Source organism: Epinephelus lanceolatus, chromosome 21 (assembly GCF_041903045.1).
Source record: "Epinephelus lanceolatus isolate andai-2023 chromosome 21, ASM4190304v1, whole genome shotgun sequence".
Classification (NCBI taxonomy): Eukaryota; Metazoa; Chordata; class Actinopteri; order Perciformes; family Serranidae; genus Epinephelus; species Epinephelus lanceolatus.
The window spans coordinates 12906349-12919209 of NC_135754.1; the positions used below are offsets into that span (position 1 = coordinate 12906349).

Sequence of the window (12861 nt, forward strand, 5' to 3'; positions counted from 1 at the left end):
ATGCCCATTTTGCACATTTTCACCTTCATTGTGATCTGTACTACACACATGTTATGTGATTGTATTTTGCATAGCTGTGACGCCCTCGCTGTGTCTACAGACAGACAGACAGACATATGAACACCTGGAAACGTACTCAGCCTTTTTCTGTGGTAGTTCCTGCTACAATAGGTGTCCCAAAGATAGTTTTTCCATGCTGACACACGCACACACATTATCACAAGGTGAAATCAATACCAGTCCCCCTGCTGCAGTTGGTAACATTGTTCTGTGTATTAAAGTGTGATCAGCTTACCCAGGCCAAGCTTTGGGTCTTTCTTTAAGGTAACACATATGACTTCTCTCTCTGACGACGACCCCAGTTTTGTTGGAGTCTCTGTAAGACAGAAAGCAGAATAACACATAAACCTTTACTTAAAAAGTAAACTTCCTAAAATGATGCAGCCATCCATCATTCATTCATATTTAATCAAAATCACAATGTGGTATAGCTGTGACATTTTCAAAGTGCATCATCCCACAACTATTGTCAACATTGAATTATTCATGAAACAAAATCACATCAGTGAGGAAATAAGAAAATGTGATGACCACAAACAGTTCAGCTGCTGTCAACTTTTTTCTGACTTTTAACCCAAAGTAAACCCAGTTCCCGTTGTCTCTCAGCTCCATAGGCAATAGAAGTTGCAGTGACTGTGCTGATGGTGTTGCTTGTTTGAAGACCATCAGTTAGAATGAGCAGTACACTTGGTCATACCTCTGGCTGCTGGGGAGGTAGACGGTGCCTCAGATCCGCTCCTCGGAGAGCAGGCTGGGGAACGCATCCCAGTGCTGCTGCGCTGACTGCTGGAGCAGGTACTACAGAAAAAACAATGTGTTAATTGTGAGAGTGAGAAATAAGCAGAAGAACTAATATTAGCCTGAGCTGCCGGATGAATACATACCTCTGCTCATGGAGGCGCTGCTGTTTGATGCGGGCCTCGATCTTGGCTGCGACATCATAACACAGCTTGTTTAGGGACTCATCCTGAGGTGTGGTCAAACCGCTGTCATCCTGTGGCGTCTCTGAACAGGAGAAGGACTTGCGCCGGCTGCTCTGAGAGCGACACACTGCCGCATACTGCACGATGTTCTCCTCTGGAGGCAAATGCAAAGAAATATGGAGGAGTTGGGAATAGACCACAAGAGAGTTTTATCTCTTCAGTAATGTTTTCTGAAGATCCACAGAAAAGTGCAACAAATCTTGGTGAGTTCTACAATTCAAAAAGCCAGCTTTGGCTATCGTCATGGTGCAGTAACTGACCTGAGACCAGGTTGTGGCTGAGCTGGCGAGAGTTCATCTCATTGTTGAACTTGTGTTGGGCTGAGCAGAGGTCACACAGATATTTGGCTATCTTCGATCTCTCTGTGATGAAGGTGTACTTCTTCTTGCTGCCCCGGCATTCTATTACAAATTTACGCCTCTGCAAAAACATGAAGGAAAGGTTTTACACAGAAAAATAACAAAACATCACTATCAACCACATTTTTACTTTAGCAGCAGTCTTACAACCCAGCGGCTATTGGTCTGACAGCGAATCAGCCTCTAGGGATATTGGTCAATACGTTGGGGGTTTGCATAAGAGATATCCAGATAATGGATCCGTGTGCCAGTCATTAGCCCTTTTTACACTGCCTCTTCAAGGTGGGAATTTCACACTGTTATGCCGCCTCCCTGTTCTGTATAAAAGGTACAATCACAGAATGGAGAGACAGAGTTGTCTCGCCTTTAAGGCGGCATCGGAGGTAGAAACAGCCCCAGAATGATGTCTGTATGAAAGGAGCAGCCAGCAGGACAGGATCATGGGCGGCCCAAGTGTCACGTTTGGTAATGTGTTATAAGTGTGACCCACTGTGGGAGGTTTGAAAAGTAGCTGATGGCAGTTAGCACCTAACTCAAAGAAGAAGAACAGTAGCTGAAAATGGCTGCATATTGGGAAACCAATGAGGCCCAGGAGCTCCTTATCCTCCAAGCAGAGGGTCAGATAAGCCACCATATAAGATAGACGGTCAATGATTGTTACTGCCATGTTAATGCAATGGTTATTGTTTATAAAGTGCTACCAACGCATATGTTATATGTCACACTAGAGGCAGACATGTTACATGTTAAATGTCACGCCCGTCATACCTCTCTTATTCCTGGCATGCCAGCATGCTGTCTAAAATAACACGCAGGAGCTGCTCAATGCCACCGTTGTTTGGTTGTGTGTAAAAATGCAAAGGCAGCATAAAGAAGGGACTTTGTAGCGGCTCTATAGCAAAATCTCTGTGTAAAAAGGGCTATTGATTACAGTTCAATTAATAACTTGAGATGCAAAATATACATAGAGTCATGACGCTTTATAATCAGATATCTGCATGAAATACAGATACATTTAAAAAGGCTAATAGCTAAATCTTCATCAGATGATAGCCAGTTCCAAGATTGCATTTCAGCCAATGAGTTCCACCTCTTTGCTCTCAAACTCAAAGCTCACTCAAACATGATTGGTCAATATTTTCTTGGACTACAAATGGACTACAAACAAAAACTAGAATGCTTCCAATACCAAAGTCTTGTCTTGTCTGTTGCCTACAGATTCTACATTCATATGCAGCTACCTGTCTATAGAAACTGTTTTGGCAGTAATTTGAATTTCACATAGTAAGAGGGAATTAAATGATAAAATGATCACTCCGCTCACATTAGAGGAGATTGTTGCTGTTTCTCTCCAATAGAAAGTCTGACTGGTGGATCGGCAGCCATCTTTAACCTCGTACACAATGATTCCTTTGGCACAAACCCCGAGGATGATCTCTCCTTCTATGGGCTTTTTCTCACGCATCACACGGTGGAACAACACGCCATATTCAGGCAACTGCTGACAAACCTAAAGGGACAAATGTAGACTGTGCTTCATATGATATTAACGGTAGTTATAGTTGTGCCACTAGTCTAGATCTTAATTTTCTTTATCAAATTTGACTATTTTGCCACCTTAAGGAACTCAAGTTCTGATTCGTCGGTGAGCATCTGAGCGTTGTCGGTGTGAAGTCGGAGCAGCTCCTCCTGAATGTAAGGCAAGGCACGTTTCTCCATCACGCTCTTGGAAACATACTGGTCAGGGCGGTAGTAGTTCCTACCGTACACCTTAACACAACAGAACAAAACCTTTTATTGCTAAAATCTTAACTGAAGCATTATAATTACTTTCCAGTATTAATACCTTACCATTTACCATTGATATGACAAAAAACAATGCTATGACATAGTTAAAAAAATCTATATGTGGCTACTTGTTGATGTATTCATTATAATTTTAAAAGGGCTCCTTTGAATTTATTGTAACATGTCTTATTGAAATTTGTGGTGCAAAACCTCAGGCATGCAGTCTCCACACTCTGTCTGCAGGGCCAGAGCTCCGAGGTACAGAGCAGTCTCCTCGTGGCAGGACAGTCTGTCCTCTAAAAGATCTCTCCTAAGCTGGAGGTAATACTGGTGGCGGGTCTGTTTGTGCCTGATAAAGAAGACAACATACATTTCAAGGATTCAACTTTAAGAGACACATTTTATGGCTTTTTTTGTATTAACACAAGAAAGAAAAATACTTACAAAAGAGAAATGTCATTGACAAAGAATTTGACCCTGAAGAAAAGGACAAAGGTGGTTGTAGGCACTTTCTTCCAGCTATCTGGAGCAACTTTGGAAATCTTGGTGTCATTGTCCACAAAGAAGAATTCATTATCTGACCAGAGAATAGAAAAAAGAACAAAGACTATGAGTTGACAGAAATAAAGTATAACCTCTTATCTACCTACACCACACAAAGTCCCATATAACAAGCTTTTACTGTGTGCATGTTTCCCCACATCAGCACGTTACATTGCTTGAATAAATGGCCTCGGAATGCTCTAGTGCTCAGATAAAATACTTCAAATATGCTTTGTGTCAAAGCAGCCTAAACCTCTTTACCGTCAAAATAAGCAAGGCCAAAGTAGAAATGTTCCACCAGGTTGGAGTGAGCCACAATCATGTCAAAGACGTCCCCTCCTCTGGATTTCACCTCACACTTGACCAGGATGCTCTGACCGTTTGGCATCAGCACACTCAGCTCTCTCTGAGTGGTTGGAGATTTCCCTTTTTTGGACTGCAAGAAGGAGAAAATAATTTAGAGCACGGAATTAAAAAAAAATAAACAATCAGACGGTTGGCAAGTATGTTACAAATGTATGTTATGTGTGTTAAGTATGTTATGTGACAAATTTCCCATACAGGTGCAGAGTAATGCTTTATTCTACATGTACAAAGGATAGTGTAAGTAAGAGATAATGCCCTTGAAGGTGTTTATCACTTCTTAACAGCCGACGTGGAGGTGTGAACTGTCTGAGGCCATTAAAGAGTGATAATGGACACCTCAAAGGGTGCTTGTACAATGGTCACTCACCAAAGAAATAAAACATAAGAATATTCATTCATATTTTTATGCTTTAAGCTGTCAAAATCCAAATTCACAAGTCATAACTCAGTGTCCTTAGCAACACCTAAGGGTTTACCTAATACCTGGAACAATCCTTGCCACCCCATAAGGTTCTTATGTAACGGAAACGTTATTCACTACCCCAGTTAACAGGACAAGCCTTAGATATGACCTAACAACAGGAGATATAGTCTATCCAGCTTATGGAACCCTTTGGCCCAGCTATTAGCTAGAAAGCTACTGTTACGCTAACAAGATTCAAAGTCAATAACATTGCATATAGTTGAGAAACAGTGAATATAATTTGACAGTAGCCAGCGCATTAATTTAGAACAGTGACAGTTTCACTGAAACTACTTAGTCGGTGTCCATTATCAGTTTTTAACGGACACCCTGCAGCCAATCAGAATCAAGTATTCACCCAAACCATAGTATAACAGGGATTAATTGACAACAGGGAAGCCAGAACCCTCCATGGAGTCCATTACTGCCTCATTATGGACACCTTGAAGGGCATTATGCACACGTATATACCATGGTAATTTGCCAAAGATAAAAACAATCAAGACCATCCATTTATATTTTCATGCTTTTGCAACTCTATCTCATGAGGTTCTTATGCAATGGAAACATTCACTACTACAGCTGGCCAGAAAGCTAATGCTAGCAAGTGTCAAAGTCAATAACATTGTGTATGTTTGACAAACTGTAGAATTTGACAGTATGTTTATCAATAAGACTACGTTATTGTCCTCAATCAATATCAAGTTTTTCACAATTGAATGATTAAATATTAGCTTGTTAACCTGTTGCAATGAATTAAGAATGAGACTTTGACTATGTTCCTGTTGCTATGGTTACTCATTTTATACTGACTCATACTATGAAGCCAGTGCATTAATATAGAACGGTAAACAGACAGTTTTACTGGAACTACTTGGTGGTGTTAATTATCAGGAATTAATGGACACCCTGCAGCCAATCAGAATCAAGTATTCAGAAGGACCATGGTATAAGTGACTGTGTGAACAAAGTTCAGAAGTTTCATGAGGCAAAGATTAGGCACGTATCTATGCAACTCCACATGTTTACTGATGGCTACAAGACCAGGTGTGTTACTATAGACTGCTATATAAAGATGGACAACATGACAACTCACTAAAAGTGAAGCCGAAACATTTTGATCGCCACCTGGTAGCTGTTTGCAGTATGGGTCATAAAGCCATCTCCCTCCATGTTAGCAGATTGGATATGTGAAGGGATATACTAAACACTCGAAGGACGCGTCAAATAAACTTTTCCCAAAGATGGTTTCTGTCATTTTAGGTAGTTCGTCACCAGTGCAAGATGGCAGCATCCGGTTTCATATTTGTACAGTGGGGATAAGTGGAAACGTGTCGTCCATCTCTGCATACAGTTTATGGGTGTGACCCTTCAAACTACTGTTAATCTCTTCAAACCCTCCCAATGACAGGATCTAATTTACTTTTTCAAGAACTCACCACGATGGATCCAGGCAACTCCAAGACAACCAGTGGCTCATCTAACATTCTAATAAATTCAGGTCCCATGTCCTGCAACAGAGAACATGGCAAAACACAATATACTGTCAACTTGCCCCATCACAAGATATTATGTTTTCATTGTATTATTATATTATGTAACATGATGATATAATATTCTAGCCCACCTTCAGTTTCTTGTCATTCAGACTCATTGTGGAATCAAACTGAGCGAGGGATCTTGAGTTGGAGTTTCTATTACCGTCCATGTACGGACTACAGGGGCTGCGGTTCAGATGCTGCCAGCTGCCGTAACTCTCCCTGTGCCGACCTCCCGAGGGAACCCTGGAGGGAAAATGAGTTTTCCATTCTGTGTCTGATGGGAGGCGAGATCTGTCATTCATGACACCACCGCTCAGACATCACACATCTCATTTTATTCTCCTCTGGGGTATTTGTCTTCGAAGCACTGTCTTCGTCATTTTCCTCATTGTTTTTAACATTTAAGCAATATATCAAACTTTACTTGAATTTGGTTGAATTTGAAGTAAACAGCATATGTTCTCACTGTGTCTTCTATGTGCTTGTACTTGTAAATGGGTTTGAAAACATCTGTTACAAGGTGTGTAAAATATGTTTGGACACAAACTTCATACCTTGTGGGCTCGCATGGATAACATGCTCCGGAGAACGTTCTAGAAATCTTCTTCCTTAGCGCCCATGTTGAGTTACTAATAGAACCTCCTGAAAAACAAATTGGTATACAATACTTACATTATGTCCACAGTACAGTCTTACAGCTTTCACTTTTGGCATGGTAAATGTAAAAAAGAAGTCTTTGTATGTTTTTTGCTGAGAGGTGGATGAGAATATTGACACCACCCTCATGTTTATACGCTAAATATGAAGCTATAACCAGCAGTTGCTTTCTCTTAGTGTAGCCTAGATAATAGAAGGCGAGAACAGCTAGTCTGGCTCTTTTAAAAGATGAAGAAATTAACATGTCTAGCCAATAAATAAATAAATAAATAAATATGTATGATTTAGCAAGGTTGTGCTGGTAAGTGGTAGGCTAGCCGTTTCCCCTGTGAAGCAACAGCAAGCAGCAGTCACTTATCTCATCTTAGCTAAGCTTAACTTAGCATGGCTTGGCTTACCTTATCTTAGTGTATCTTAGCGTATCTTAGCTTAACTTAGCTTGGCTTGGCTTATCTTAGCTTAGCTTATCTTACTGTAGCTTATCTTAGCTTAACTTAGCTTGGCTTATTGGTTTATTTTATTTTAGCGTAGCTTAGCTTAGCTTAGTATAACTTAGCTTGGCTTGGCTTGGCTTAGCTTATTTTACTGTAGCTTATCTTAGCTTAACTTAGCTTGGCTTATTGTCTTATTTTAGCTTAGCTTAGCTTAGTATAACTTAGATTGGCTTGGCTTATCTTATTGTAGCGTATCTTAGCTTAATTTAGCCTGGCTTGGCTTAGTTTATCTTACTGTAGCTTAGCTTAGTTTAGCTTAACTTAGCTTGGCTTGGCTTAGCTTATTTTAGCATAGCTTAGCTTAGCTTAACTTACTTTAGCTTAGTTTAGCTTGACTTAGCTTATTTTATTTAAAAGCACATTCCCCGTGTAACTTACAGCCCTGTCAGTCCTTCTGACTTGGTGCAGCAAGAAACATCAGACTGATAGTAAATAAGCAGATACACCGCACACAAGAGGGCTGAATTCAGGCTCAGGTTGAAGCCATAGGCGAATAGGTTGTTTGTAACATTTCAAATGAAGACTAAATCAAAAGAAGCATTTCAGCCCTCTTGTGTGCAATGTATCTGCTTATTTAGCTTATCTTAGCTTTGCTTAGTGCGATGACTAGTAATGGTGAAACCTTCCAGCACCTCTAAAGCTCATTAGTGATATAAAAAAAAGTAAATTTGAAAAAGTAAATATAATGTCTTCATTATTAAGACATTATATTTTAGTATAAAAAATGGAAGTGCTAAATTGTGGTTTATGAGGGATTATGTGCCTCACTGTTTCCTGTACAGATTAAATAAAGAAGGTATACAGTAATGTGATAATGAGATTTAGTGATGCTTGAGAGACAGATAATTACCTTTGAACAGGGCCAGGCTAGCTGTTTACCCCTGCTTCCACTCTTGGCTCTGTCCATATGCAGGCATGCGACCAGGCCATTGTTTTGCAAGTCACAAATAAGTCTCAAATCTTTGCACTCAAGTCCCAGGTCAAGACTGATGAGTCCCAAGTCCAAAAAGTCCATCTGTATTTTCTGACCTGCATGTTTTGCATAGCACAAATAGTTTTTTGTTGACCACCGCATAGTTTTTATATGTGAATGAATTAAGTGTCAACTTGCTGGTAATGAATAGCCAAGCATTAATATTAGATGATTTAGCAAGTAAAGGGAAATGAATTGATTCATGGCACACTTTATAAATAACATACTTTTCAATCTTTGGGTTGGAGAAAGTATCAAATATTTTCTAGTTACAAGGCCCAAATCAATTTAAAGTCATAGATCATTGCTGTTAAATAAATCAAGTTGTGTTTAAAGTCATCGAATTTATGACTCCAATCTGACTCGAGTGCATTTAAAAAACGAAACAGAAAATATTTACTAATGAGCTGTGTTCATCTTTTTCACAGTTGAACAGAGCCAGGCTAACTGTTTGCTGTCTTTATGCTGAGTTGACTGGCTGCTTATGGTAGCTTCATATTAAGTGTACAGAAACATCCAAGAGTGGTATCAATCTTAGCATCTAACTCTCTGTAAAGAAAAGCATGTAAGTCTATTCCATAAAATGTCAAACTATTGCTTTAAAGGACCAGTGTGTAGGATTTAGGGGGATATATTGGCAGAAATAGAATACTATATAATAAGTAGCCTATGTTTTCTTTGGTGTATAATGATTTGTAACTTGTAACTTTGTAATCAGTTGAAATCACTGGGTCTGTTTGCTTTGGAAAGGAAGAGACCTCTGTGGATAATTCGGCTCATGGTAAAAACCTCCTTATTGTCTGGTTTAGATAAAGGTGAGCACACATTAACTTGTGAGAGAAAAGGGGTAAGCACACAGTAGCATGCTGAGGGTCAGCCGCCCTTCTCCGAGATGCCGAACAGCATCAGAAATGCACTGATTTGTAACATGAACTGCTTTATTCAATGTTTTTAGCGGTTAAATTGTCTGGTCCTTTTGATTCGGAAAGGATGACACCTCTGAGGTTAATTCAGCTCCTGATAAAGGGAGATGTTTTAGCTGGTTGCAATCCGCAATTCACTGCTAGACGCCACCAAATCCCCCTAAATCTTACACACACACTTATTATAAAAAGATAGCAGGCTGCTGTCTGCCTCAGTGTGACCATATATGCATTTTAACATCAGTTTAAATCTGACAGAAGGGATCAGTTTCTTACTGTGTAATCTGTCCCTGATCATTTGACTGCGGTCTGTTAGCCGGGATCCATTTTCAGCCATGGACATGTGATCAACCTGCAAAGACATCACTGTCCAGCTCAAGGAAACAAGCAGAGAGTTGGTGCTATCTGTAAACTCAACAAAAACAAAACTAAAACTTCTTAAAATAAAACATGACTTCACTGAACCAGCTGAAACCAAACCAACATCCAATTGTGGTTCTAAGGGGGGACCAGTGCCCCCATAATATGTGTATTATTAATCTTTTGGAGAACCAAATCTATAGGTAATATGTAACAATTTTGTCATCTAAAATCACATGTGGCCTCAGTTTGCCCCCGCTCCTTTTGAAATGGTATAGAAGTGCCACTGCCAACACCATCCACTCATCCACCCACTCACTGAGTTCCTGTAGACATCTTCTACCAGCTGCCTGATGAACCGTTCAGCAGGAGGCAGCATCGAGGTCCTGCTGTGAAGTTCACAGGTCTCTAGCACTGTCAGCAGGTCGGTCCGCCTGACCACAATGTCCTCGCACATGCTCAGCAGCAAACCCTCCAGCTCTGCACTCAGCTGGACCGGCTGGGAGGAAACAGGTGACAGTAAAATGGATGAAGAACCAAGAAAAGGCAAGAACGAGTTTGGGCAAGAGATAGAAAGGAGAGGGAAGTACCTGGTTTTGAGGTAGATGATAATCAACACACCAATAAAGAGTCATCCCCAGTGAGTACACAACCATCTGGGGACAGCAGGACAAGGAAATGATAGAGACATTAATTTCTGCTCATATAAAAACACTTTCTCTGACATCCAGTTAGTAACTCATGCTTTCTGATTAAAGAGTTAACGTCACAAACAATCTCTAAATGATTCAAAGTCATGATGCATAGGCTTGTGATATTATTTCTGTCCAAACAAAGCAGTATACAATGATGGACACGATTTCATTATATTCTATGATGGTCTGCTTCTCAACCTTTTAACATGTGTCCTCCTAAAACAAAGCAATTTCTCACAGTCTCTTCAAAGATTTAATATGTTCACCCTGTGAGCGTTTTATAAATGTCAGATGGGTTAATTTGAATAATTTTTAGAAGCCTGAAGTGATAAAACAACCCAGTTTTTTTCTACAAAATAGCCATGGTATACTTAGAAGAAACGTTTTTGATTTTTTCTTATCACATTCATCCTCTTATGACCCCTCAGATTTATCTTCCGACCCCTTGCTTTAGAACCACCTCTCTACATCATGATATTTTGTAGTATATGTCCTCACAACAAGTCTCCGAGTTCTCTAACCTTTTCGGCTGCAGTCCTGGTGGAGGCGGCGTGACCCTGCTGGACCTCCGGAGCTGTGAAGGAGGACACATCTTCATATCGTGCACAGCTCTTAAAGGCCAGACTCCCACTGGCGGACAGCAGCACCGAGCCTGGGCTCAGCACACTGCACATGTTACCTGAACCTAAACGAAGAGCAGAGCACAAACTGGTGACATTTACCAACTCAGAGGGTTTCTCTGTCTTTCCATGTGGTATGTGGGTGAGCACGTTGTTCCAGCCTCAGTCTGTTTAGATGCTCTTGAATGCTGCCTGAAAGAAGAGCACTGTGCACTGACACAGGTGGAATTGGGAGGAAATATGAACCGATGAGTGGTTACCTTTTTTGGAAATGTCCAGTAAGGCATCAGAGGTGGCGAGCAGCAGACACCAGACCTCATCCTCATCCAGTGGTGAACCCCGGGCCTCCAACACTTCTGCCAGGGTCACAAATGTACCCATCCTGCTGGGATACACATATATTACATTGAGGTTTTTTTGTTTTTTTTTTTGAATAATATCTGTTTGAGGGTTAGTTCAGACTTTTGACGTGGGGTTGAATGATGTACATGTCCATAGTTAGTGCACTACCTACAGCCGATGTCAGTTGGGATGCCCCCAGTTTGGTGGAGCAGGCAGGAGTCCGCCACAGAAGCTAACCAATATACTGCTGTATTTTTGTTGTCCGCTATATTTACAATATTTAGTACTCCATCCATCCATCCATTTCAACTGCTTATTCAAAGCCCAGGTGCGGGGGCAGCAGGCTGAGCAAAGTAATCCAGACATCCCTCTCTCTAGCAACGCTTTTCAGATCCTCCTGAGGGATCCCAAGGCGTTCTCAGACCAGACGAGATATGTAATCCCTTGAGCGTGTTCTGAGTCTGTCACGGGGCATCCCGCCAGTTGGACGTGTCCTGAACACCTCTAAAGGGAGGCGCCCAGGAGGCATCCTGATCAGATGCAAAAACCATCTCAACTGGCCCCTTTTGATGCAAAGGAGCAGCGGCTCTACCCCGAGCTCTCTGCGGACGTCCAAGCTCCTTACCCTACCTCTAAGGCTGAGCCCAGCCTCCCTTCGGAGCCCAGCTACCCCTCGGTATTTCACCACTTTACCTTGCCATCACACAGCCCTCTCCAGCAGGTAATTGAAGCCATTGTCTAAGGTTTCTTCAAAGCCACTAGACTCCATTGACAAAAACGGTAATTTTACCTCACAGAACATGGGAGTTGCTGGTCTACCGCTGCCTCGATTGGTTAGTTAGTTAGTGTTATTGTGTGACTTCGATAAAGCCAAACTAATCTTTAAAACACCAAACTCACACAAGAACACAAGCAAACAAACCCATCAATGCAGCGGTAGACCAGAAACTTGCGTATTCTGCAAGGTAAAATTACTGTTTTTGTCAATGGAGTCTGGCTTTGAGCATAGATAATGGCTTCAGTTCCTCATCAGAAAGGGCAGCTAAAATATGTTTCGTTGCTGCTGACGTCCACAGCAGTACATATGTGCCGATCATCATCTATTGTAGGTAATACACTGACTTTAGATAAGCACCTTATAACTGTTATATACCATGGTGCATCACAGGAGTAGTTGTGCTAAGTGGGAAATGTTCATGCCATTTCTTAACAACCAGTCGGGATGACCTCACGGGCTGGAATCCCACTACTAAGTACTTCAGACACAGTGAACGTTTCAAGGTCAGAGGTCAGAGTTTGAGACAGACAAGCTTAGGGTTTAGTGGAATTAGATCTAATAGGAAACAAATCCAACACTTCTGTTTATTGCTAAGAATACCTTAACTCTTTCCTGTCGAAATAAAGCAATGTGTAGTTTCACATAAAATCCTGCAGAATGGAGAGCTTCAGGTTTTTGCTTTACCAAATTAGTCTGCAGTTTTAGTTTTCAAAGCTTGAAAAGGACACAATACACTTGTGCAGTATGTGTTTTTTTTTTTGTTTGTTTTTTTTGTTAGATTAGATTCCATATACTGTAGTCTATTACTTTGGACCAATTCAGTCTGTTCAGTCAAGGCTGAAGGATTGTTTTACATCACAAAACAGGAAGAGTAGCAAACTGACATAACTCTTTCATAATGGTGGACAGAAGATGG

At 40.9% G+C, this 12861-nt stretch overlaps 1 protein-coding gene across 3 annotated transcripts in view; it reads right to left on the reverse strand.

The window, feature by feature from the left end:
- The window catches only part of frmpd2 (FERM and PDZ domain containing 2), a 31196-nt gene that overhangs the window by 16850 nt on the left and 1485 nt on the right, over positions 1-12861 (reverse strand). For 2 of the 3 annotated variants that reach the window (XM_033610566.2, XM_033610568.2), the window contains exons 2-18: positions 11086-11210; positions 10727-10890; positions 10101-10166; positions 9830-10009; positions 9427-9502; positions 6658-6745; positions 6190-6346; positions 6002-6073; positions 3995-4169; positions 3635-3767; positions 3401-3539; positions 3020-3172; positions 2727-2912; positions 1304-1463; positions 945-1137; positions 758-858; positions 296-376 (exon numbers count right to left, since the gene is read on the reverse strand). In XM_033610566.2, coding sequence (XP_033466457.1) covers positions 296-376; positions 758-858; positions 945-1137; positions 1304-1463; positions 2727-2912; positions 3020-3172; positions 3401-3539; positions 3635-3767; positions 3995-4169; positions 6002-6073; positions 6190-6346; positions 6658-6745; positions 9427-9502; positions 9830-10009; positions 10101-10166; positions 10727-10890; positions 11086-11206 — 2245 coding nt within the window. In that variant the 5' untranslated portion in view covers positions 11207-11210. The remainder of the gene's footprint in view (positions 1-295; positions 377-757; positions 859-944; positions 1138-1303; positions 1464-2726; positions 2913-3019; positions 3173-3400; positions 3540-3634; positions 3768-3994; positions 4170-6001; positions 6074-6189; positions 6347-6657; positions 6746-9426; positions 9503-9829; positions 10010-10100; positions 10167-10726; positions 10891-11085; positions 11211-12861) is intronic. The other variant, XM_033610567.2, reaches the window with a different exon arrangement.